This window comes from Brachyistius frenatus, unplaced genomic scaffold, assembly GCF_029030835.1.
Source record: "Brachyistius frenatus isolate BFR_SWC_R1_liver_20210118 unplaced genomic scaffold, ASM2903083v1 Contig_18, whole genome shotgun sequence".
Classification (NCBI taxonomy): Eukaryota; Metazoa; Chordata; class Actinopteri; family Embiotocidae; genus Brachyistius; species Brachyistius frenatus.
In genome coordinates, this window is record NW_027210617.1 from 3,720,154 (window position 1) to 3,747,374 (window position 27,221).

Sequence of the window (27,221 nt, forward strand, 5' to 3'; positions counted from 1 at the left end):
CTTTTGAGTAAAAGAGCAGTTATTTTTCACATGTTTATGTATTTTTTTACAGTCTTGACACATTTTTCAATCTAACCTATTAAAAATTAGCTTTAAGCTGTTGCATTTTTTTTTGCACAAGGTCAGAGGTAACCGCTTCTCATGATCTATCTAGGGGAAAGATCAAAACAAACGTTTTTTTGTGTGTCATACAAGTAGCTGTGATCTCCAGTGTGTATTGTTTTATACAGAATAAAATATACTGTCCCCTCGCATGCTTTAATCTACTCCCTATTAAGTCTTCAAGTTAGGAAATTGAAAGCTTAAACATTCTATAAAATATTTGAATTTAAACATGTTTCAGAAATGTGTCACAATGTATCTACTTTGCTTATTCACTTTCTCAAATAGATGATAAATTGTATCTTTTTTTTTAAAATTACATGGAGAGAGAAAAAAATATTACTACAAAAAGGATATCTTTCATAGTGTGATAAACTAACTGGCTGTAATTCTTACTCAAGTTTCTGGTTCACTGCGACATGCCAGTCTTTCAAGAAACGGCTGGTATTGAATCGTTGCTTATGTATTGAATTGCATTTTAAGTGCAAATGTCCCCAGTGGGACATCTAGAAAAATGTATGTTAATATCAGTAATGGATGGAGAAGAATATCTGGTATGTTGTGCGCTCTTTATAGGACACAGACAATCTTATTTCTTTTGTAAATTTCTATTTGGAATATTATGACTGATTTACAAAAAGTATCTCCACTCTTTGTTGAGCCATAAACTTTTACAAAAGAAAATCTGAAATGGTTATTTGAGGATGCTTCACGTTTAACTGAATATCCTAGTAATTATATCCAAATCCCTGTTCCTCCTAAAGTGAAGGAAGACTACTTCATATTGACTAATTCAATTGAAATGAATGTAGCTTAATAATGTGAACTTTTTGTAGTGATACAGAAACATCAGACCACTTTACATACTAAAGTGTTTTGGCTTGATTGGTTGAAACCAAAATAGTTGGTATAGTGAGCTTCTGATTTGATCATACAATATTTGACAGTGGAGTAACTTTTGTTTAACTGTATTCTTCTTTTGGGAATTTTTTTTCATTAATAAAACCAGATTTTTCAGGATGACTCCAAACTTCATCTTACAAAGAAAGCTGTTAACTGTCTTTGCTGCTTTGAACTTTGTGGAAAGGAAAAATGACATGGCTGGGATCTCAAACTTGTTTTAGAAAACTAATTACGTTTGTATTTTTATTTGTGTTCATCTAAATATGTCGTTTCCCTTAATGTTTGAGCAGAAGGAAATTGTTAAAAAAAATATATACATATACTGTATATATATTGCCAAGTAAACATGAAGTAGTTACATATTATGACCACCAGTGGACGCTGAAACATCATTATTCTACATAGGGATAAATGAATAGGATGGAAACTCCGGACAATCGTGAACGCGGCACAATGCATAAGCAATAAAAGATTACTACTTCCGGTAAGGATTAAAAAAAAAAAAACCTAAACGCCTGTCATAACCGTCTTGGGTAGTTATTTCATGTATGTATTAAAGAATCATTTGTGACCGCTGAAATTATCACGGGTGAGGTTTAGACACGACATACATTTTGCCATTTGAGTCACCTTTATTAAAGTTTAATATAAAAAAGACTATCCTGACAATAGTAGCAAAAGACAGCTGCAAAGAAAAATGAATATAATACAAATACTTGAATGTATTAAACTACTGAATGTAGGCCTAATACAATAATAAATTGCGCTGTTTTGTGAACATTTTAAAGTACTTGCATTTTACTTCGGTATTTTCATGTGCGTTTAAAAAGCTTTATAATATTTATATTGGTTGAGAGTCCAGCGATAACTGGTTGACGGGTGGAGGGGCCAGTGGGCGGGACGAGGCTGCTCCAACAAACCAATCACGAGTCTTCCTACCGACCAATCAGATAACAGGCAGACTTCTCTTCCTGTTTGGCCGAGGGATTCATTATCGGGTGAGTAATAAAGCGTTTATCCAAAAAAAAAAAAAAAAAGTAGACACAATTTGTAAAAGAAATAGCCATTGTCGTGGCTGAAAAAACGAATACATATTTAGCAAATATTGTTTTCCGTCTGAAAGGTGGGCGGTTTGGATTACCTTCAGCTGTGGATTTTCTCCGTTGTGTGTGTGTGTGTGTGTGTGTGTGCGTGCGTGCGCGTGTACACCGAAGTGCTAGCAGCCAGGTTAGCTCAGACAGCGGCGTCCCCGCCTGTAAATTAATGCCGAAACTGAGTATCGATCGCATGTTTTTGTACAACTTCTCCCGTCTTGTTCTGCACAGACGTATTCCCGAAATTACGCGAACGAAGTAAACACTCGTTTTCACTCTTTCGCAGTCAGTTTGCACGGACGTAGATCATGGGAGGTATCAAACAAGAGCAGAGTGATGCACAGCAGCAGCCGAGAGCTTCACACGCAGCGCATCAACCACAAGATGAGGTAGGTACTGCTGCATCTAACCACGGTGCTCCGGGCTCTGGGACTTGCCTTTTTTTTTATTTTGTCAAGTTTTACAACGGAGAATTTGATTGAACAAATTGCTTAAGCAGTTACACTTGCACTGTTCTTACCCAGTTGCCATTTCACCTGGTTGCTGAAAGTAATTCACATTAATACAACACCCTTTGTGAGGGTCATAATGGTGCAGGAGGAAAGAAAATATTAGACCTTTTTATGCATCTTTGTAAATGACTGAGGTGAGATTGACTGAGCATGCGAGCTCTTTAATGGAAATCTATTAACACGAGTTAATGGATGAATAGCAACAAAATCACAAAGATAAGCAGAGTCATTAAATGAAATACAACTCTGACGGCAATATTTTTAAGTGTAATGAAATCCAAATCAACCGCAGTCTAATGATTACATAGACAACACTTCTGTGAAACTGTTGCAACAAAAGCCAAACACTGTCACCTGAATGAAGGTAGTATTTAATACAGTTAGTTCATCAGTTAGTTTGCCAAAAATACTGATAATAAGTTAATCATGTGCATAATTGTTTAAGCAAAGATGTAAAAAAAATAAAACTCAGATATTCCTGCCTTCTTATGTTTATTTGTGAATATTTGCTGGTTATCTTTGTCAACTATGATAGTAAATTGAATACTTTACTGAATACTAATTTATTTAACAAAATTGTTTATTTCTTGATTTTGTTATGGATCAAACAATCAATCAGGCAGCAGATCTTAATTGGTCATGAAAATAATACTCAGCTGCATGGCATAGCTGTTTAATGAACGAGGAGGACTAGCCCAGATTATTTCATGAGCCCTGCCTTTCAGCGTGTCGTTTCTCATATCTGCAGCCTAAGAAGAGAGGCTGGCCGAAGGGAAAGAAAAGGAAGAAGGTGCTACCAAATGGTCCCAAGGCCCCGGTAACGGGGTATGTTCGCTTCCTTAATGAACGGCGAGAACATATGCGTGCCAGATACCCCGACTTACCTTTCCCAGAAATCACCAAGAGACTCGGAGCCGAGTGGACACGATTAGCCCCGAATGACAAACAGGTAGGTTTTTTTTTTTTTCATTTGTCATCTTCTTTTCTTTCCTAAAGATGTTGGAAGATTATGGTGTTTATTTGAATTTTTTTTAAAGCCGTTTCTCACCAGTGATGTTCTTTTCAGCTAGATGGTTGTGAAATGTATATGCTGATATTTTTATGATAAAATGTACAATGTGATCATTTGCCACAAAACAAGTCAGAAAACCAAGGATCTGTAATTGAGCAAGACAAAAAATTTCCCTGAGTAAAGTATCACAACATAGTTTTTGTGCTGACAGCGCTATCTGGATGAGGCGGAGCGAGAGAAGATGCAATATGCCCAGGAACTGAGGGAGTATCAGCAGACTGAAGCCTATCAGATCACCAGTGCTAAGATCCAAGACAAGAGGATCAAAAAAGGTGACCACAGCTTACCTCATGTTTATTTGGCTGATTACAGCTCATGTATGTGTGTTTTTATTGTTTATTGCACCTAAAATAATCACCACATCACCAGTCCAAAGAGAAAACTAGATTTGATTAGCATTAGTCTGTGCCATGTATATATATATAAAATACATTCTTCTTTTTCAGAAGATGCTCCATCAGTAATCATCAGTGCTACGTCAGGGTCATCTTTAACAAAGGTACGTGACATTTTAAGATCTTATCACTTTTCTCCTCCGATGTCATTTTCACCTGAATTTCAAAGAGCTAAGTTGTCCCTTTGCTGATGATGTCTGTTTTAGGCCTCTGACCTCCCGAACAGATTTGACATCCCTATTTTCACAGAGGAGTTCCTCGATCAGAACAAAGGTAACAAAGGAACCGAGCAATCCTACTGTTAGATCACAAGTAAAACACAAACACGGCGCTTGGTATTGATATTAAGGCAGAATTATACAATTATTTTATTGGGTAATTGCACATTAAGACATAATAGCATACTTCTGTCAAACCCTTTTTAATTCCTCGATCAGAACAAAGGTAACAAAGGAACCGAGCAATCCTACTGTTAGATCACAAGTAAAACACAAACACGGCGCTTGGTATTGATATTAAGGCAGAATTATACAATTATTTTATTGGGTAATTGCACATTAAGACATAATAGCATACTTCTGTCAAACCCTTTTTAATTTCCCTCCGTGTTTTCAGCTCGAGAGGCAGAGTTGCGCCGACTTCGTAAAGCCAACATTGAGTTTGAGGAGCAGAATGCAGTGCTGCAGCGGCACATTAAGGACATGTACAATGCTAAAGAGCGCCTGGAGGCTGAACTGGGGCAGGACGAGAAGCGTACCCAGGCTCTTCATCAACACCTACTGGCCATTAAACATACATTGGTCAACAGTCTGTCATCAGTCCCCCTGCCAGGTCAGATTTCATTTGACTGTGTTTAGTCAGCGGGAAGGAAAGAATGCATAGCATTATGCCTGTATGATATAAGAGAGATATTCTGTTGTCAGGTTTTATTTTCATGTGATGTTCATTTTCTTTTTAATTTATTGTTATAGATACAAAATGTTAGCTTTCTTAAGTGACAACTTGACTTTGAAATATCTTTGTATAATAACAGGCAATATAACAGACATTGGATTCTCATATTAGTGTTTACAATCCATGATGTTTTCCTTGAGAAAAAAAAAAAAGTATTCAAGGCTGTCTGGATTTGATTCTTCTGTGTTTTTTTATGAACAGGTACTGGTGAGACGGCATCTCTTGGGAACCTGGACTCCTATCTGAGTCGTCTCAGTGGCGTACTTGAGGGAAACCCCCACAAACACCGTGCCCTGCTTAACCAGCTTTGTGAGGTCCTCTCTCATTTGGACAGGTAACTAAGATATCCCAGACTCAACCTGAGGGGGTGGAAAGATTGAAATAGAACACTGGCAACTATGATATAGCTTACTGATGCTCTGCCAAAACTCTGGGCAAATTTCCCTCCACATATTTTTGCACATTTAATTTTCTCTATCATGTTTTAAAGAGGAATTATAGAGATGTGGGTAGCAACAAACCTCTTCCCACAGTCTAATTTCAAATTTAGCATCCCCTTTGGTTTTCTATCGCGTGTGCAGTTGGTGCCCTTGTAGCTTAGTGACTGCATGGACAAGTCTGCACAGTTACATCTTGAAAAAAAATGTATTAACTCAGTATTTCATGACAGAAGTTGATGCCTTTTGAGTGGGAGTCTACTGTAGCCAGAGTTTTTTTGGAGCCAGTCCCTGGTGGCCTTCAGTGGTGTTGCACTTTGGGACTCTTGTGCATTAGCTTCACTTTTCAGACCGGGAGACTGCGTCCATTTTCATGTACAGTGCATCCGGAAAGTATTCACAGCGCTTCACTTTTTCCACATTCTGTTATGTTACAGCCTTATTCCAAAATGGATTAAATTAATTTTTACCCCCTCAAAATTCTACACACAATACCCCATAATGATAACGTGAAAAAAGTTTTTTTGAATTTTTTGCAAATCTATTAAATTATTAAAAATGAAAAAAAAAAAAAAATCACATGTACATAAGTATTCACAGTCTTTGCCATGACACTCAAAATTGAGCTCAGGTGCATCCTGTTTCCACTGATCATCCTTCAGATGTTTATCACAGGTGGAGTCAACCTGTGGTAAATTCAGTTGATTGGACATGATTTGGAAAGACACACACTGTCTATATAAGGTCCCACAGTTGACAGTGCATGTCAGAGCACAAACCAAGCCAAGAAGTCCCAAGGAATTGTCTGTAGACCTCCGAGACAGGATTGTATCGAGGCACAGATCTGGAGAAGGGTACAGAAAGATTTCTGCAGCATTGAAGGTCCCAATGAGCACAGTGGCCTCCATCATCCGTAAATGGAAGAAGTTTGGAACCACCAGGACTCTTCCTGGAGTTGGCCGCCCGGCGAAACCGAGTGATCGGGGGAGAAGGGCCTTAGTCAGGGAGGTGACCAAGAACCCGATGGTCACTCTGACAGAGCTCCAGTGTTGCTCTGTGAAGAGAGAATAACCTTCCAGAAGGACAACCATCTCTGCAGCACTCCACCAAGCAGGCCTGTATGGTAGAGTGGCCAGACGGAAGCCACTCCTCAGTAAAAGGCACATGACAGCCCACCTGGAGTTTACCAAAAGGCACCTGAAGGACTGTCAGACCATGAGAAACTAAATTCTCTGGTCTGATGAAACAAAGATTGAACTCTTTGGCCTGAATGCCAAGCGTCATGTTTGGAGGAAACCAGGCACCGCTCATCACCTGGCCAACACCATCTCTACGGTGAAGCATGGTGGTGGCAGCATCATGCTGTGGGGATGTTTTTCAGCAGCAGGAACTGGGAGACTAGTCAGGATGGAGGGAAAGATGAATGCAGCAATGTACAGAGACATCCTTGATGAAAACCTTCTCCAGAGCGCTCTGGACCTCAGACTGGGGCGAAGGTTCATCTTCCAACAGGACAACGACCCGAAGCACACAGCCAAGATAACAAAGGAATGGCTTCGGGACAACTCTGTGAATGTCCTTGAGTGGCCCAGCCAGAGCCCAGACTTGAACCCGATTGAACATCTCTGGAGAGATCTGAAAATGTCTGTGCACCGACGCTCCCCATCCGACCTGATGGAGCTTGAGAGGTCCTGCAAAGAAGAATGAGAGAAACTGCCCAAGAATAGGTGTGCCAAGCTTATAGCATCATACTCAAAAAGACTTGAGGCTGCAATTGCTGCCAAAGGTGCTTAAACAAAGTATTGAGCAAAGGCTGTGAATACTTATGTTTACGTTATATTTTCATTCTTTATTTTTAATAGATTTGCAAAAGATTTAAAAAAAACTTTTTTCACTTTGTCATTATGGGGTATTGTGTGTAGAATTTTAAGGGGGAAAAAATGAATTTAATCCATTTTGGAATAAGGCTGTAACATAACAAAATGTGGAAAAAGTGAAGCGCTGTGAATACTTTCCGAATGCACTGTAAATCCATGGCACAGACCCGTACACCCTAATTACAGCTGTGCAACTCTCCAGCTATCGGTGATAAGGAAAAAAAAAAAAAACGCATGTCTGAAATCTCTCGTAACTGCTCACTACTAAGTAAACTATTGGGCAAGTATTATTTAGGGAGTGGTTTCAGACACAGCCCTTAAAAACAATGTGTGTGAATATTATCTTTTCACTAACTGTATGCTTTCATTCATTGTCAGTGAGAAGTTATGAGGAGACTCCGGTCAGGGACCCACTTATTCTTGGATCAGAGGGACACGTGACAGGCTTGGGGGTATTAGGTCAAGTCAGTACCATTCAACATAGCATGTAGGTATGGTATGGTCTGCAAAGGAAAGGGCACAAACACAAACAGTCCATGTCTACATGCCTATTGTTTATGAATATGTGTATTATGTAGAATATGTGTATTCCTACACATTTTTTTTTTTTTGTGAATGTAAATCTGTGTGGCAACATTGAGGTTTTTACAGTTCAGGATTTTCATCTAATATGATGTAATTTTACCTTCTGAACTGCCTTAATTCATCAAAATTGGATTGACCCTAACTTTGTGTCGCATTTTATCAGAAGTTATCTACAAGTCAATGGGATGTCCAATACAACAAGCCTAATTATCAGTTTACATGAAATGCCATGTGGTGGGTGGGGGGGATGTGTAGTCTTATTTAGAATGCATGAAAACAACAAAAAACTGGAAGGGGTGAAAATTAAATGTTTGGGTATACATGTTTGAATTTACATTGATTATGCCAGGAAGTGGAATGGGCAAGCAGTTTCACATGTTGTTAGATTATTATATATTTGTGCAGTATATTTGTATTTTTTCAAATGTTCATTAAACCATACTGAAAAATACAGTTTCCAACAAAATATGAGTGTGATTTATTTTTTATACTATAGCAAGACACATCTATAATTTATTTTTTTTTTTAAATGTATTCAAATCAAATCGTAAAACAATGTGTCAAACCTGCATATCTAGATGAAATATGCTTCAGTGAGAGTCTAAAGAACTGTAAAATGAGACACTTTTGTGATGCAGGTGACACTGTGTCCCAGCAGGGTGTGCTGTTGACCCAGTTACATTTTGAATCCTGGACCTGCTATGAAGCAGTTTGTCAGTCTAGCCGCAGTTTTTGTTTCGTTTTAGGATGAAGGTGGGATGACCTGTGGTAAGTATGCAGTTCTGTCTAACTCTGTGTTTAATGACTATATCCGGCTCAGATTGTGTCGGCTCAGACTGAGGCATCTGAAAAATGACCTATCTTTCTTTTTCTGTATTCAACACACTTAGGTGCTTCCAGTCAAGTATCAGTTAACCACCTCAGCTCAACATTTGTGTGTTTTGTTATTGACTTAAAACAGGAGAAATTCTGCATCTCTGCAATCTTAAACTCTGCCTGACCCACGCAGTCCAAAAAGTGATCACAATCAATATATGTGAATTGAAATCCAACTTTTCCGTTGAAATTCAGCTGAAGTTAATCAGAGACTCATTACTTTGCCTTGTAACCACCACCCTTGCTATTAGTGTATGTGAAACGGACTCATTGGAAGTAATTATCATGTTGCTATTTCCCCTCAAGTTCTAGTGTATCCGTAAGATGGGGCTGAATAATATTGTACAGTATTTTATGTTATTTTTTATTTATTTTATTTTTTTACTAATTATCTCCACGTTGATAATGTAATGGTATTTAAGGATATCAGTTGTAAGAAGTTGTTGCTAAAGATAATAATAAAAAAAAAGGAGAAATAAGCTAATTACTTGCCGCCCCCGTACATCCCTCCCACCCTTACCTAAACCGTCACCATGCGCTGTGACGTCACCGCCAGGAGCTGGGCACGCAGCGATGGTGCTGATGCTGAACAAGATGGCTGTGTGTTGGGGACTGGAGAGCTGAGAGCGAAGGGGGTGAAAGAGTCTTCAATTTAGACGGACACGCCATACACAAAGACGGAGAGGATTGCGACGCTGGCTTTTGATTTTTTTTTTTTTTTTGTCAGGTGTAACGAACCCCGTCGGGCCGTGGTCCCGCTGACGAGCGACGGCAGGCTTCTCCATCTCTAGTCCAACCATTCCTCCCTGGGCTGTATATTGCACTGATTAGCTCGGGCAATAAGGAAGCTGGTGAAGAAGCTGGACCCTGTACTAAAGACGCTTATAAGAAATGTCATTGCTGTGTGTTGGAGGTAAGAGAAAATACTAATAATCCACGTCTTGGCACGACTTGCTGCACCGTTTCCTCGATTTGCAGGTGTGAGCAGCTGACTAACTCCAAACAGTATCTTGACAGCTTTTAGGGATTAAACTGCGATAATGAAAATCCAACAATCAATATTATAGAATAGCCATTTTGCACAAGGAGCGTTGTTAAAATGCGCCACCCTGTTAAATGGCAGTTTAATGCAAACCCCATTAGTAAGGCAACAATTCCATCACCTTTATTAATATTTGCACATTTGAATCAGTTTTCTTTTTTTCCCACTATTTTCACCCAGAATATATTGCACTCCTGCTGTCCTTAATGACAGCCCAAGCTCATTTTACAAAACCTGGCAATGCTACAACCGGATCGATTTATGGAGTAGGTGTATGCCTCTGGCAGCCTCTGTCAAATATAGTAAAGCGAGATGTAATCCACTACCTGTTTGTCTCTGTGTGGAGTGTTTTATGTTTCATTTCTGAAAAAGCACATACAAATTTTTGATTAAAAAAAAAAAAAAAAAAAAAAACTGACTAGACTGGAGACCTGTCATCTCAGTTTTCTTGCGTAATTTTGCGGACAGAAGAAAAAGGCGTGTGCTGTAGCTTACTGGATTTCTTAACAGTAGGATTTCTATAAACTACATGACTCATTGCAATATAATTAAACTTCTCCTATTGATTGAGCTACAAATTTCAACTGATTATATACTTAAATAATGCAATATTCCCAAGTCTTGGTTTCCTCTTGTATAAAGAGGTCCCAATTCATCCATTTTCTTCACAAATGGTGAATGGTCACTGATGAAGTATTTGACCTTTCTCGGTGAAGTCTCTGATGTGGTCTGTTATGTTTGTGTCATGACAAACAAGTAAAAGTGGCTGCAGACCACATCTATCTCTTCATTATAAGGGTTTTCAGTGATTCAATGATGAGTCCTTAACTGTCATTCTGTTGCTGTAATAAGTGAGCATTAAGAGGAAGAATAACGGTTTTGGCAATATCAAAGAAGTACAGTCATGTTGGTTTGGTTGGGGTTTTCATTTGGATCATTTCATATCTGGATAGCCAAATTTTGAGCAGAAGACTTGAAAGTCGAAATGTCTCTCAGTTAGCCAAAGTCCTGTGCTGTCATTTATCATTTAAATTAACCTGTATAACCATCCAGGTGGAAATTGAATGAGTGGAGTGGGCAAATGTCCAGGAAATGAGATACCATTATCTTGGGGACCTCCTGTAACCTCCTGGTCATCCCCACATCTTACTTTAAGAACTAAAGGTTTACACATTTGAAACACACTTGAATTGAATTGTGGTTAATGTTTCATTAGGATTAAAAATACTCTTCTCTCAGCACTATAAATGAAATGTATATCAGTACAGCAAATTCAAAGAACTGGTTTATCTAAAGACAGCAATTTGATACAAAATGCTTTATTATAAATACAATCATAGCTCTGAAAGACCCTCAAACCACTAGTTTATAATCTAAAACTCTATCTGTGATAATGCCTGCTGAAATGTGTGCACATCTTTCTCCTGTAATCTGTCACTTCCTGGATACTCTTTTAACAGGTTTAGTCGGATCCACGGCCTTTTTCTAATCCTCACTAAATTAGTGTGGGTTTTCCGAATTTCAACAGTTAATTATAACGATAAGCAATACCTCCAGTGCTTCAAACTAGAAACAAATCTGTGCCTTGCACTCTGAGAATTTTAAGTCCAGTATGGGAAGATTTTCCGTTCTTAGACCCACAAAGATGAAAAAACTATTTCCTTGAGCTTCCACTTCAGATCCAGCGAGTTTGTGAAGAGGCTGCTATGCTGATGACACCAGGCTGGAGCTGATTGCACAGATGTCAGGATTGAGTTTCAGGCTGGTTGGTGGTCCCTTTATGTCCTGAAGCTTTGTTGGCATAGCAACCCCAATGGTATTTTAGGTCTCTGCTAGCATTTTCTTATTAGTTTCTACACACTCCCATACAGGCCCGCAGTTAGGTTTATATTGACACTATATTTTCTTTCATGCCAGCAGTGAGAAGAATGGAGAACTAGAGGGAACGAGGAGAATGGCTGTTCACCTTGGGCTGTAACAGTGATGTTTTTATTGCCTGTTCAGAGATGTGTGTATGTCTCATGATGTTAGATGTAGTCTGTGAAATAATGGACTGTGCCACAGAAGCTGAGTAAGCACACTCAAATGTGCCAGCCTTCCTACTGTCACACCCTGTAGCAAGTCGCCAGTTCACGCATGACGACCTCATAAAAGAGCGAGTCACGAAAGACATCCGTATCAGTGCCCCTTTCTCTCATTAGCGTCCATATAATAACATTTACATATATTTGGATCATTAGAGAAGAATATTTTTGCTAAAGTATTTAGAAAGTCTGGCATTAGAAATGAATACTGTATGATTAAACACTATGTTATACTATCATTGACTGGTTCTGTGTGTTTTTAACATTTCGGATACACTGCTGCATTACTGTAATAATGACTAGTGTTTCAAGGAATCTGGATACAATTGGGAGCAAAGACAAACCGCTTTTTAATGGAAATATATATAGTGATATATATATAGTGGATATTGACGGGCTGTGGTTAATGATCCTCCATATACTCTTTACTGCATATACTGCATTGTATATTTTCTGAAAGGCAGACTGATAAAAGTGTGCACTCTATATATTGTCCATATTTTCACTCTAATTATTATTTCAGGCGTTAATTAGGTCTGGATGAGAGGAGTACAGTGGTCATACCTTAATCAACAGTACTGATATATTCTTGTAGGTCTTCTGCAGGTGTGTGTGTGACTCAATTTTATGAGGCAGACAGGGATGAGCTCTAATGACCTCTCAGTCTTGATAACTGTTTTCACTTTAATTATGCATTTAAGTCATTTCTTTCTCTTTTTTTTGTCATAATTTTCACATGCGTCTTCCCTGCATTCCCTCTATGAGAATACAGGTTATTGTTGTTGCTGGTGTCCGAATAATTGTTCTGGAGTGTGGCCTCTTTGGAAGCTTTTGATTGGAAAACCTCAGTAAATAAAAAGCCCCTTTAGCTCCTCTGAACCAGGGCATGAGTCAACGTATTTGCCCGAAAATGAGATGCTGTAATTGCTGTGGCAGCGACTCAACATTTTCTGTTGAGGGTTTGCAGAAAATATGCAACACTCTTTTTTTTTTTCTTTTTTTTTTTTCCACCTACTCCCCTTCACCCGTTCCTCTGTGCTGTAACTGCAGTAATATTGTTTTACTCTTACGCCTGTGAGCAAGTACCACCCCACCCTTCCCCACCCCCCCACCCCCCACACACACACACATACGCCCCCACACCCCCCAGCCCTTCTTTCCAGCCCCCCACCCCCACCCCTGTCACACTGAAGTGGTTATTTTTAGTGTTGGGGATGCAGCTCACTCTGCCTGCATCCGGCACCACAGAGAGATTAATGGAGCGCGAGAGAAAGAGATAGAAAGGGAGCACACGTGCTCACTCGCCACATGGCAGTGGGGGAGCTTGTAGGAGCAAGTGATTGAGTGAGAGGGAGAGAGAGCAGCGATGACTAGCTGATGGTGAGGAGGGGACAGTGTTTGCGGGAGAGTGTTTGGCAAGGGTGCAGCCAAGGTGCATCTGTCAATTACTGTTTATTTAAAGGCAACGGGCTCATTTGAATGCATCTTTGTCAAATATATGTTCAGCGCCTCGGTGGAAATGAACCTTCCTTACCGCTCTGGCATGACTGACTTTACCAGCTAAAATATCAGGCAGAGGCTTTTAACTTTGAAGCTGGCTGCTGGCTAAGAAGCACATGCCTCACCACGCCACTTACCCCGGCACCTGCCTCATGAGTCAGAACAATATTTAAGTGAAAAGCTATTTTTAGAAGCCAATTTGTCCACAATGATTAGCATGCCTGCTCTGCTGTCACTGACTAAGAACATGACTCGGAATGAGTTTCTTTGTGATCATCACTTTTACAACCCTCATTTTCGGGGGTTTTCTTGATTTAATAACAGGCAGTGTTTATTTACGTAGCTCCTTGTGACTACTTGCAGCCATTCACACATGCTTTGAGTGCATGTTGTTGAAGTCCACTTACATTGATTATAAATTTAAATTCCTTGTATTTTTTTTTCCCTTAAATGTAACATCAGTGGAAAGAGGGCAATCAGTAGGGATTAAATACCAGCGCTCTGAATATTAATACCTCACTGCTGAAACTAGGGAAGATGGGCATCGGCAGGGTGCAAGATTAGATGAATAATGAATGGACTTTTGACGTCACCGTGGTTTTTAAAAGTCAGTCTAGTACCCCGAGAGGACCTTGCATGGAGGAGCTGGCAGTGACACCTCAACAGAGCTGTGTCTAATGTGTCAGACAACCTGCAGCATTGCTCAAGTCTTATATACACACACATCCAACGTTCAGGGAGGAAAAGGCATGTGGCCACCCTCCTAACTGGCATCACCTTTTACTATTACCTGCACAAGCTCAGAGACTCTGACATCTCCTGCTCAATGAGTGCATGTTGTGCTTCTGGCATTCTGTAAAATGCCAGACGGCTGTCAATCACCAACCAATCATACACTGTACCTTCATGCAGAGGCATGCCTGGACTGTATGGTAAAGTCACATGACACTGTCAGCATCATAGGTCTTAGACACTGCCTTTATAGATTCCTTGTACTTTTATTTGCGGCATAAAAATGTGAACTCTTTGAAAACCCTCAGAGTAAACAGACTGATTTCTTGTTTGTTTTTCCCAATTTGTTTGCAGTGAAGAAAGCCAAGCTTGATGGACCTCAAGGTGAGTTGTGAATCGCAGAGATCATCCTTTTTCTGAAGCAGGCTGTTTAAAGTAAAGCACACAATGGCATAACCAGTGATGGGTTTTTTTTTTGTTTGTTTTTTTTTTAACAGAGAAATTTAACACATACGTCACCCTGAAGGTGCAGAATGTTAAGAGCACAACCATCGCTGTGCGTGGCAGTCAGCCATGCTGGGAGCAGGACTTCATGTTGTGAGTGCTTCTTGCCCGCTCTCACATCTTCTGTGCCCTCTATTTCAGCACTTCTTTCCCTTGTAAAAACTACCATAATTGGAGGTCGATCTCTGCAGCTCGCTCTGATTTGTTGCTCGGAGCTGAGGACCTCAAGTTTGGAAGTGAAAAAAATCTATTGTTGTGCAGTTTGAATAAAGGGAGCTTCCCAGAGCTATAATATGTGGCACAAAGCTACATCAGCTGCTGCCAGCATAACACTTCCAAATCTTATGTCAAACTGGAGGCAGCCGAGTTGCATTATGGGTAATGTAGGTGTCAGGTTTTGATGAAGAAGAATGCATGGAGAAAAGACAGTATTGTAGCACAGATTTTTTTTTTAAACTGTCCATTGTTTCAATGTTATAGTCATGTAATACTAAATTAGTGCAATACACTTTTAATTATGAAACTGTATGTTTACTTAAAAAAAAAGAAAAGAAATTAAAGCCTTCTAAAAGTAATATTTTTGACATTGTTCCAGAAAATAATCCTACACCCAATTTTTGATAGCAGATTGTAATCCATATTAACCCATAAAGAGTTTGAAACTATTGCCATTGAATATGGAATGGACACTGTTACTGCACATTAATAAAGGTGTCTCCTCTCAGGTTCAATTCTACAGCACACAAATGTGTGCAACTTAGGACAGCAGAATAAGTTCTCACTGTTCTCACAGTTATTTTTGCCTTCATCCTCTTGCTTCTCTTCTGCCTCTCTCCCTTTGAAGAGTGAGAGGATAACATAACATCCATAATAAAGGTGCTGATGTTTGCACTGCTCCAGCAGTGTTCACACACCCAGTCGAGAAGGCTTCTCCCCATCCGAGCTTCATAAACACCTTATAGCTGCAGAACGTTGTGAAATACAACTGATAAAAAGTAAATTTTCTCCCAGTCCTACTGTTTTTTTGTTTAATCCACTACTTAGATCCCTCACTCTTTTCATCTCTTTCCTCTACTCTTTATTAACCTTTTATGAAGGAGCACAATACAGCCAATTCAGCCCGATTACCTCCTTAGTCCCCACGGAAACAGAAAGATACATTTTCATAGCAAAGCCATGATTATTATAAGGTTTTGATTCATTTAAACCAGCGGGTCTAGCAAGACGCATGATCGGAGCAGAGTAATCTGACCAGTCATGTGTAGGTACATTACAAATCTTAGCTACGTATAGTTATACTGTATGTACTCGATTGGATTGGTTTGTCCTATATGTGCTTTCTTTTATATCTTGCTGGCAGCCTTGTTGACAATCACCTCCTTTTTTTTTTTTTTCGTCTTCATGCTGAATGACTCATTTCCCTCAGCAGATTGAGTCACGGTGCAGATCCATCACCGGATTCAGATGCAGCTCCTGATGGCATAGGGCTGTGTTTCTGCAGAAAATCTTCTATATGTACACAACTGTGTCTCCACTCAGCTCTTTATTGCATTCTGTATCATTTCACTTTCTTTTCTCTCCTTTTTTCTACAGTAGTTTATTTCTCTTTTTCTTATCGTGTCACTTCCTCTTTCTGCTGGGCAGTGAAATAAACCGCCTGGATCTGGGCCTCACAGTGGAGGTGTGGACTAAAGGGCTGATCTGGGACACCATGGTGGGCACCTTATGGATCCCCCTTCACAGCATACGGCAGTCCAATGAGGTACACTGGCTCAGACCTTAGCTCTCACTCTGTACACTTACTGTGCAGTACATGTACACCAATACTCCAGCTTGAATGATACATTAATGCAGTAATTACATTTCTCGAGTCAACTTAATTTAATTAAGTTCATTATGTGAGTTTTTTTTTTAATTATTATTATTGGAGAGATTGAATTATGTGTTGTATTTTTAATTGGTTGCGGTTTAGATTAGTCACCTTTATATTACTCACTGGTAGGGCTGTCACAATTATTACATAACTGCAATTATTTTAGCTGATTGCAATCATTTCGCATATTCGTTAGAATTGTTTCCATTCATCTGTTTCAGAAAACAGGAATGCACCACCTTCTTCCGCTATGACTTTACGGCATGACTGAATTAGCGTTACCAACTGTTTATCTCGAAGTGCTTGACTTCCGATATTTGACCAAGTGCATTTCAATGAGCATCTATTGATGTTAACATCATGGATTTAGTTGCAAAGCCAAACAATACGGCCAATAAATTGGCTCTTCTTCTTAATAAGGTGTATATCTATCAATAACTATGATCAGGCTATATATACTACAATTGTGGCATAAAATGAACAGAAAAAGACAATTAAATCCTTTATCGCAATTGTTTATATGGCAATTAATCATCAACTACAATTTCACAGTTGTGACAGCCCTACACATAAAGGATGTTCACAGATTGGTCAATATAGTTACTACTGTGTGTTAAGAAATGAGAAATATACAAGCATTAAGTATTCACCAGTGGCCACCACAGACAGCTGCCTACAGTAATATCATCTTGTGTAAAGGCTCAGTAAAGGTGACTGATATGCACTCATCAGCCATAACATTAAAACTGCTGACAGCTGAAGCATTAAGAATAATACAACAGCCCAGCAATACATATTCCCTTCATTAGGAATATAATGTTCTATTGCTGATCTGTTCTTCTGATTGAAAGAGGTGTTGATTTGTTAAATAGTCTCGGTTTCACAAAGTTGTCACATTTAGTTTTTTTAAGAAAATGGAAAAAATTAATTCTTGTTCAAAAACAGTAAAACATTTGGGGATCTCTTTTAATTGCTTCATAACAAACCATTTGTGATCACTAAATCATATAAATCTGACTTTGAACGACAGGCTTCGAACACATGACAAAAGGCAATAATAATGCAGTAAGTATTGTTACAGTCATATTTCACTACCTCTCTGCCTCTTCCAGGAGGGTCCAGGTCAGTGGCTGACCCTGGACTCCAATGTGATCATGGCGGAGAATGAGATCTGTGGAACCAAAGATCCAACCTTTCACAGGCTGCTGCTTGACACCCGCTTTGAACTGCCACTAGGTTTGGCCTCTTATTATAAAAGTATTGATACTTTTTTCTGGTTCATTATTTACTTTGTATACTTTTTTCATTTAATGTCTGTTCGATGTTTAAAATAGGGATATTTTTCAATAAAATACAAATTTCTGCTGGTACTGGTTCAGTCCCCCCAGTAAATCGCAGTCTTGTGATCGCAATAATTAATGCAAATAAGAATCTCCACAATATTTGTAGGAAATAGTCTTACAATTTCTCTGCAGTAATTTCTTTGGATTGAAGCTCTGCTGAAGGTATTATGGCACAAAGTAACCTTTTCCAAACAGAACACAAACAAAAAGATAACTTCATATTTATCAACTCAAGACTCTTCAACCTCTCCTCTCATCAAAACAAACCACATGCCAGTTGACCGGAACAACTGAGAAACCAGAAGTGATGGGATTTATTGGGAAATATGTTTTTATGAGAATGCATCAAACTGCATCAGTCTAATTTTATAAGTAGCTACTACATGTATTAAATTACATGAGGTTTATATACCTTTACAGTTGTAAGAGACTGCACTCTGTTTTTGTGCATACAGTTAGTGTTGAAGTGATATTTTTTTAAAAGCACAGCAGTCACAGACTGTTTTGTGAAACCTTGATATTTTTATGACTTTTTTTGTAAGTTTGAGCCCAAGATTTTTTAAGTTCAGAAAATGTTTAAAAAGATGGAAACTAAAATATTTCCAATCATCTCTGATTTGCAAGATGCTTTTTATTATAGGAAGTGAATACATCAATCTTGACGATATTTTCCTCAGTTAGTAATTTTTGCCAATTCCTGCAATTTTACCACAAACAAATCACAAAACTGCAAATGAAATCACAATTTTTGAAAAAAGCTAGTGCAAAATCAAACATTTTTGATTCTAACAATCACAAAAAATAACGTGAAATGGTGGGAGTGATTTGTTCTACAACTACTACTACTACTACTACTACTATTGCTACTACTACAGCATTACAAATACTGCTTTAGCCAGTCAGTACCACTTCTAGGACTGTTGTAGTAACACGACTACATCTGCTACTAAACCTGCTCCCACTACCAATACAACTAGCTCTACTGTTACTCCTACATGACAAACACTACCCCTGCACTATATTTTGAGAAAGTCCATTCATGGCTTTGGAAAAACAACCTCACCATTAGATTCATTAGAGTTCGATTGTAAGTGAGACATCCACCCAACATTTACAATTTGATGACAGCTTTATAAATTCTATTTGCCGAGGAAGACTCGTTTGATATGATCAAAAGTTTTGGATTAGCTTTTTAATTGACCTTGTGGTGAGAATGTTTTTTCAGTCTACTACTAATACTGTCACCAGTACCTCATTGATCTGATACTACTGCTATGTCATTTATAGAAGACGATATGATATAGTTCTGCACTATTCCAGTGCTTATAGGGGAATATACAGAAACCGATCTGCAGAGGTTTATTATGTCCGATATGTGATGTGCTGAGTTGAGTGTTTCTGTTGTGCTGCAGACATTCCCGAAGAAGAAGCCAGATACTGGGCGAAGAAACTCGAACAACTTAATGCAATGAGAGATCAAGATGTAAGAACTTCACTCTGTTTCACTCCCTGTCTTCACTGTGTGTCACCTGTGTTTCCTCATCTATTTACTCCTTCCTCCTGATAATGTTTTCTTTTACAATCTACTCTGCTTATTTCACACCTCCCCTCTTCATTTCCCCTACTCTATTTAATTGCCTTCTATGGCTGCCAGTAACAGAAAAATTGCCAGTCAATATTATTTCCAACCATTTGCCTCAGACAAAGGGTTGGCTCTGATTTTCTTACACGTCTGTTGTTGTTGTTTTTTGCCTCAGTACGCGTATCAAGAAGAACAGGAGCGACCTCTCCATGCACCGTCCACACAATGCTGTGAGTGTCACCGGCCTCTTCTGTCTGTGTCTACCTCCTCCCGTCCTGTCTCCTGCTGTGTCCTTTTTATGCCTTCTCTTTTCCCTCTCCCGACTCCATATGCTCCATCGCCGTGACTCATTGAGAAGGGGACTAGACGGGAGGTAGAAATGAGGCTAATAGACAAAAGCAAAGGATGTACAGAGGCAGGGAGGGAGGTTGATGTGATTAATCATGAATGCATGCCTGCCTGAACACTAGAATGACTTATAGGTGATAGATGTGTGATGAATAGGAGCTGACATATGCCGGACGTCAAACAGACACACCACTGTCTGTCTGTCTGTCTGTCTGTCTGGTTGGTGATGCTAACACAGGTGGATCCGTGTGTACAGTATACATCTGCAGTCAGAGCGTTTGCTTTGCACCCTGGTGCCTGTGTTTGTGCAAAGATGATAACAGCATGTATGTATTTTCTGGTTTCTTAATGGCATTAAAAACAGCTGCACATGCTGATTTACCTCACTGATGAGCACACATATTTACCTCTCAAAATAATTATTTCTCAGGGCTACCAGTCTCCACATGCTTGTTTACCTGGCCTTGTGTGCTGCTGATGTGTTTAATTTGTGGCCCAAACCTAATTTGGGTTTTCCAATCCTTTATCTCTTTGCAGGTAATTGGAGTCTGTGGGGAGATCAGCAAAGTAAGTTTCTTTCATGTGCAGCTGCTAATGACTTGGAATGATTCTGTATTTATTGTCCATGTCTCACTTAATGTAATGATCTCCTTGGGTAGTTTTTCCACAGAGACCATTAGCCAAGAAAATGTATTCCTTCTGCACACATCCTCTCTGAACTTCCTTTCAGCTCAGATCCATGTTTCTGTGATGAAGTCACACTGTTAGAATTAAATTGAGTAAAGATACATACATATTTATGGAGCTCCCAAAGGGTCATGGCGAGATTCTTATGCATTCATTTGCAATACCTTTCTTTTTCTTTTCCATCTGAGCCATATGTCTGTTTGCACTCAGCTGCTCCGGTCCTCATTAACAGTAGTATTTTGGTCCAGTTTAGCTATTATATGCTTCCAGTTAAAGGAAACAATCTGCAGATACTATGGTGAGGATAGATGCTGTGACACATTATGTGGTGCATGAGTGCTCATTCATTTTAAAAGGCCTAAAAAAAGTAGTCTTGCCGTGAGCCTTCGGCGGTTCTGGACATATTAGATAAGGTACATATTAGTTATTTTAAGTCCATAATTTCTTGAAACAGGAAGCACATGCCCCTCTTCAATTTCCAAAATCATATTTTTTGTCTCTTTACTTTTATTAGTTACAGGTTGATTTTTTTACTTGAGTCCCTCAACATTGTTCCCTGACTGTCCAGAGAAGTCTATAACAATGTTGAGATTTGAGTTGGCTTCAGTTATTAGTGTGCACTGAAAGCAACAAGCTTATCGAGCAGCAGTTACTGTGCTGTCTGAACTTCTTTTGTCTGAACTTCTCAGCTTCACAGCCTGCATAGTGTCTTACTTTACTGTACTTTACAAACAAAGATGTTTGAGCAGTATACAGCCTGAAATAAATACCTCCAGACACAAATTAGGGCTGAAAAATGCTTTTACAGACTTATTTTCTGAATGAAATAAAAACAAAAAACAATTTGATACATATTTTTATTCACAGTTAAAATTCTTCCAAAAAGATGCTAGAAGTGAACACATACTTCTGAGATCAAACTTATGGACTCGTTTTTTGTTTGTTTTTCACAAAATAGTTGAAAAATAAAAAAAATGATCAATTATTTGCTACCTGGCTGGTGTGAAACAAATTGTCCTGAATCCCAACTTTATAGTTTAAAACACTAAAATCCTCTTAATTATTTACTGGAACTGCATAATAGAGTTCTTACTGATCATCCTCCTTTTGTCTCGTCCCCTCACTGTGTCCTGTCTCCCAATGTGAACGTGTGAACAGACGAGGACCCAGACAGTGCCGTGGATGACAGGGACAGCGACTATCGCAGTGAGACCAGTAACAGCATCCCGCCTCCCTACTACACCACCTCCCAGCCCAACGCTTCCATGCACCAGTACCCCATGAGGCACCAGGATTACAGACACTCCTACACCGACGACATCCACGAGCTGGTCTACGATCACACAGCCATGAGGTAACGAGCGTGCTGCAGCCTGACTTAGCTACAACTGATGTTGAAGAAGCAGAGCAACAGAGAGAGGCTTTGTTTTGGTGAGATAGGAAGAGAAAAACAATCCAAAAGAACAAAACTTTTTTATGTTGAAAATGTAACATCCCAGTCCCCATCTTAAGCACAATATTCCTGTGTGAATTAATCCATTCTCTAGTGTATAGCCCTGAGACAGCTGAGCCCCTGTGGCCTTGTTTTGTTTCACTTTGTTGTACATAGTAACATGTCCCACTGTGCTCTCCTCCTCTAGAGAATAACCCTGGCCTCAGTGTATACAAGCATGCTGGGGCACAGAGTTCTTGTATACAGGTCGTGTATGAAGTGGGCCTTTTGTGGTTATGTTTTCTGTGTGAATGTGTATGTGCGGGCCTGCATCTTTTGTGTGCATGTTGAGTATGTGAGCATCAGAAACCCCATGTGATCTCATCTTCGCTACCTTGTGCAGAAAATAAATTAATTTCTGGACATGACGATAATTCAGTGCAGTTGCAGGCATGTTTATAAAGGCAGCAGAGGAACTCATGCGTTTCTCAGAAAAGCTGAAACAAAAGGTTGACCTTTTTCTTTTGATAAGACTGAGATAAAGGGTCAAATAAATCTGTGGGACTCAACCTCAGTGAGAGGTCTTTGTGCAGAAGCTTAAAGGATAGGCTCACAATTTAAATAGGGTTTGCTTGCTGTTATTGTTTCTCCTGTTGGTACTGTCTGTTAAGAGATCCCTTCCTCACACGTTTCCAATGTAAACGATGGAAGGGAAAATCCACAGTCCTCGCTCTGACCAAATGTGTCCATCTGTAATTAATACCAGCATTCAATAATCTGAGTTAAACTGGTTAAGTGGTTATCGTTATGTGCAAAATTCGCTCCTCGTGTTGCCCTGTTCAATGTGTCCTTGCTGAGCAGCAGAGGATGGAACACATAAAGGAGGAATTTACCCACTTGATTTGAATAACTCAGACTGCTGGCTTCTGGTGAACTTTAGAGCAAGGAAAGTGGATCACTTAGGAATCGCTCTCTTAGTGGCCAGCTGGAGGAACGCTGACGGCAAATAAAACCCTAGAATGTTCATCTGGACACCTGATGGTTGTTTGAAGACAGAATTGTGAACGTATCATTGACCAGGCAGCGCAGAGGCTCAGTTTAGTTAGTGCTTTCTTTGAAAGATTTACACTGAGCTCTACTGATGCTCCTCTCCCACCTCTCCCCTCCTCCCTACCTCCCTTCCTGCTCCTCTTACCAGACGCTATGATAGTTTAGACTCGGCCACCAACGGGCGCAGCGATATCGACTCAGGCTCAGGGTCGAGCCGGCGCACCAGTCGTCAGTATTCTCTAGACAGTAGGCACTCGCTGTCCGATAGGTGGGTCTCTGTACCTCCTCTTCAAACTCTCCTCCTCTTCTTCCTCCTGCTCCGGCCTGTGACTCCGTTTCGCTGTGACGTCAGTGGTGGACTTGTCCCGTCCTCCTCGCTCGCTGTGCTTGCATGCATGCGCTCTTACCCTATCTCTGTACATGTATATTCTATATTTACTTGTAGAAAACAACTGGTCCTGCATCTATACTTAACTGTGTTCCTGGTGAAGAATCACAAATAAGTATCACGATTAATGTATCATACTCATCCCTTCTACTGTTGGAAGTTCTGTGCAGTTTTCTATTTATGTGTGGGTGAGTGATTGACGGGATGTGTGTATGTGTGTGCTGTTTCCTAACAGTCAGAGACAGAGAGGTTAATTGTTGAGTTTACGGAGCCGCCCCTGCGCGAGTCTGTGTGTGTGCGAGTGCACGCATCTGTTGTCATGACAGCTTGTTATTACAGCCTCACCCTGTATGTGAGACTCTAAGAGAGGCCCTGTCTTATTCTGGGTGTCCTGTACTTAGTAATTATAAACATTTAACTTCTACTTGTGAGACAGCAGAAGGCCTTCAGCCCAATAATGGGGCCCTAGCAGAGAGGCCAAGACCGATTACATTCATTTTCATCTTCATTTCATGTTTTGTTTTACTCTTTATGTGTATTTAGACTCAAGAATAATGTAAGCATTTGTCACTGACTGTGTCAGTCATTGTGTTGGATGAGAGAGCGATTGTGAGATAGGTGGTGAATAGAAAAACAACACTGGTGCTGTGATTGAGTGTTTATGTGTCCATTCATCCACACTTGGTTATCCCCTCTGGCTCACAGCCTAAAACCAAATTACACTTCTCTCCTTTACTGCTCCTGCACTTTTCATTATTGAACCAACATGACTGTAATCAATAGAGACAAAACAATAAGGTGTGAGTGCTTGTCCGAGTTAGTTTAGGAAATTGTTTTTCTGTGTCTCAAATCTATCTCTGACTCATAGTCTGTCTCAATGTCTAATAGCCTTATTCATCACTGTGAATGAATATCATTCAAAGAATATTATTTACACATTTATCTGCAAAAAAAAAGATGTCTTTGTTCAGCCAGGCTGATAAATTACCTTCAACCTCTCCAGGTTCACTTCTTTTCATTTGAATAGGCCTATTTATATCTTCAGTTTATGAGGAGTGTGTTCTTACATTTTTGCAATCAAGTGTGCTTTTGAATGGCGTCTTTTTCTGTTTTAATTTTGTGTGAACTAGTATCCATAGTAACCTTTCCCTTTACTAAAAATATGATTCCCCTTGCAGTTACATAGATGCATCTCTGGCCTAAAGCCCCTGCTCTGAGTTATTTGAGTGTTTGTTTTTAAATTCGCTCCTCTTTTCCCATTGGTTAGCTGTCTCCCCACCTGGCCCCAACACAAGCTCCCCAAGTATCTCTGTGACTCCCAAACTCCTTATCATGCAAACGTGGGAAGCCCTGTAGGTTACTCTGAAGCCTGTGTGGGTGTGTTAATCTAACACGTGTCTCTATCTCCCCCTCGCTTCAGTCCCACAGACAGTCGTTACGCCTCGTCGGGTGAGTTGAGTCGAGGCAGCTCTCAGCTGAGTGAGGAGTTTGTTCCTGAGGATGGCGAGAGCTTGCGAGGTTCGGAATTGTATGATGAAAACGACTCCTACCATTCCTGCCACTCCTCTGTCAGCTATGGCAAAGAAGACTCCCCAGGCTGGGAGGGTGAAGACCAGCAAGGCGTCTACAGCGACGAGGGAGGCTACCTCAAAGATGGAGGGGAAGAGGGGGCTCTGTATGACGAGGGGGAGGGAGACACGTACGTGGAGGAAGGAGAGTACAACTATGAAGATGAGGAGGAGATGCAATATGAGGAAGATGAAGATATGTATCAACTGGATGGCACACTCGGTGAAGACCAGGATCCTCCCTACACCCCCACACCCACAAGCACTGCCCCCACCCTGATGCCTCCCTCTGATGGTCTGTCCTCCACCAGGCCGCCGTTGGAAAAGCAGGCATCATTGCATCAGCAGCGACCTGCCCAAGATCAGCTCCAGCTCCAGCCCCCCAGCACAGCTCCTGGTCTACCTGCGGTCACACAGGACAACACGTTGCCCCCTTTCACTGCAGATTCAACCAAACCTCCCTTTGCACCCTCACAGCAAGATCTGTCTGTCACATCTACATCCACGCCCACAGACGCATCACAGGTTCCAGACCTGGACACCAAGCCCCTGGAGCCTGAGCCCCAATCTGAAATGCTGCTGGAGGAACCTCAACCTCTCGAGCCGCCTCCGACAGCAGAGAGCACCCCCCCAGCTCCTGAAGAGAAAACAGAAGAGCCTCCTGTTCCAAGGTGAACGATTTTATAGTTTATACACTCAGTGTTACAGAAGAAAAAACACACAGTCAACATTTCAGTTTAATGCGTCAGGTATTGCTTTTTGGCAATAGCCATGTATAGTGTGTATATTATACAGTGAAGGTTACGTACTTCAACAGATGGCAACTAATGGCAGCTAAGCATTAATTATGAAAAATAGAACAGAAACCTGAGAAGCTGTAGGGACAGGAAAGAAATTCAAAAACAGATAAACTAATGACTTAATAAGTTAACCAATCTTTTTTTTTTTTTACAAGACTGAGCATTTAAACCCATGTTAATGGCTCTGCGAGACACAGAAGTGCTTTGAGCCGAGTGCTGACATGCTCATGATTAGGTTGTATACCATGCTCATTGTCTTATTTTATTGTGTTAGCTTGCAAGAATTTTGCGAACTAAAGTGTAGCTGGGCATGATGGGACATGACTAGTACAGATCAGTCAGAGAACTCGCGTTACATGTTATTACAGCAGCATAACATAGTTCGAGTTTGGCGTCTAGGTTCTGGTGTCAGCTATGAGCAAATATCTTAAGAGCCTGCAGGTGGATGCTCGGGTGTTCGGGGTACTGACAGAGGGCAGCAGTGTCCTTGACAGACAGAAGGGGTGAGATGGGAAATTTTCGCTGCTTAAATAGACCATCTACCTGGGCGGGTGTGTACAATGTATATTAGATGATTATGGAGTATGAGGGATGTCACATTATGCAGATTGGAGCAGCTGAAGTTACTAGCTCGCAAGCATCGCTCTAAATACTGTCATCCTTCAAACAAGCTGTTGGCATGGCGAAAAAAACCAAACATCTGCCTTATTTATTACCTATAGTTCATAGAGGATACATTCGCCTCACATTTCTGCTTCCCATTAATGTGTTTTCTGCCATATTGGTCCATAACTACAGTGATAACATACAGCCTTTGCTACTAAAATACATGCAGTATGTAAATAAACAACTTTATTTCCTAATTATATTTCTCTCTTTACCCTTCAGCTTCCCAAAGAGGGAGATCATGGAACCTGGTCCTGCACGAGCCAAGGCCAACTGGCTTCGACTTTTCAGCAGAGTACGACTTCAGCTTCAAGAGGTACAGCCAGGATGTGTGTGTGTTTCAGCGTATCTTTGTGGTGCATTTGTTTACATTCATGGCACATGAATACCCATGTTCATAAGAGTGGTTGAAACAGTTTGTTTTGTCTGTTGCTGCTCTGCTTTAATTCATAACTTTTTGAGCTCACTCAAACATGTGACATGTGACATCAGTCACCCGCATGCTTGACTGTTACTGGTTTTTTTTTTCAGCTTTTGTTGTTTCAGTCCACCCAGTTCTTCCTCGTTTTTGGTCGCTGCTCTGGATTATATTGTCTTGTGTTTATTTGATCGTTTCTGTTTACCCCTTGCATTGTTTTTTCGCCATTTCATTATTTTCTTTTCAGTTGTTTGCCATCCTCGTAACGATTTGCATGTAGTCCATTCTGATTACCAGGGCAGGAGCAGACTCTCAGGTGGGTGTGGCTTGTAGTGTGTTAATCACTCTAATTAATATTATATGTATCCTGTACAACTCATAGATATTTATAGAGAGA

The 27,221-nt window shown here is 40.1% G+C and overlaps 2 protein-coding genes across 11 annotated transcripts in view; both read left to right on the forward strand.

Annotated features, from left to right (window-relative positions):
* The first annotated feature begins 1,922 nt into the window (after positions 1 to 1,922).
* hmg20b (high mobility group 20B) lies at positions 1,923 to 8,382 on the forward strand. 3 transcript variants are annotated; one of them, XM_069694923.1, is made up of 9 exons: positions 1,923 to 2,003; positions 2,386 to 2,488; positions 3,360 to 3,560; positions 3,835 to 3,955; positions 4,130 to 4,182; positions 4,285 to 4,351; positions 4,694 to 4,909; positions 5,234 to 5,366; positions 7,725 to 8,382. In XM_069694923.1, exons 2-9 carry the CDS (start codon positions 2,408 to 2,410, stop codon positions 7,735 to 7,737), a joined length of 885 nt encoding a protein of 294 aa, XP_069551024.1. In that variant the 5' UTR covers positions 1,923 to 2,003; positions 2,386 to 2,407; the 3' UTR covers positions 7,738 to 8,382. The 3 variants fall into 3 exon arrangements, with proteins under 3 accessions (XP_069551024.1, XP_069551026.1, XP_069551025.1); XM_069694925.1 differs by having other exon boundaries at positions 4,133 to 4,182; XM_069694924.1 differs by lacking the exon at positions 1,923 to 2,003 and adding an exon at positions 2,042 to 2,232.
* Positions 8,383 to 9,381: 999 nt separating this feature from the next.
* Positions 9,382 to 27,221, forward strand: part of unc13a (unc-13 homolog A (C. elegans)) — a 49,400-nt gene continuing 31,560 nt past the window's right edge. For 5 of the 8 annotated variants that reach the window (XM_069694936.1, XM_069694938.1, XM_069694937.1 and 2 more), the window contains exons 1-12: positions 9,382 to 9,720; positions 14,520 to 14,549; positions 14,663 to 14,762; positions 16,314 to 16,431; positions 17,655 to 17,778; positions 19,298 to 19,368; positions 19,643 to 19,697; positions 20,353 to 20,382; positions 21,661 to 21,856; positions 23,133 to 23,252; positions 24,793 to 25,611; positions 26,629 to 26,722. In XM_069694936.1, coding sequence (XP_069551037.1) covers positions 9,699 to 9,720; positions 14,520 to 14,549; positions 14,663 to 14,762; positions 16,314 to 16,431; positions 17,655 to 17,778; positions 19,298 to 19,368; positions 19,643 to 19,697; positions 20,353 to 20,382; positions 21,661 to 21,856; positions 23,133 to 23,252; positions 24,793 to 25,611; positions 26,629 to 26,722 — 1,779 coding nt within the window. In that variant the 5' untranslated portion in view covers positions 9,382 to 9,698. The remainder of the gene's footprint in view (positions 9,721 to 14,519; positions 14,550 to 14,662; positions 14,763 to 16,313; positions 16,432 to 17,654; positions 17,779 to 19,297; positions 19,369 to 19,642; positions 19,698 to 20,352; positions 20,383 to 21,660; positions 21,857 to 23,132; positions 23,253 to 24,792; positions 25,612 to 26,628; positions 26,723 to 27,221) is intronic. The other 3 variants (XM_069694940.1, XM_069694942.1, XM_069694943.1) reach the window with 1 other exon arrangement.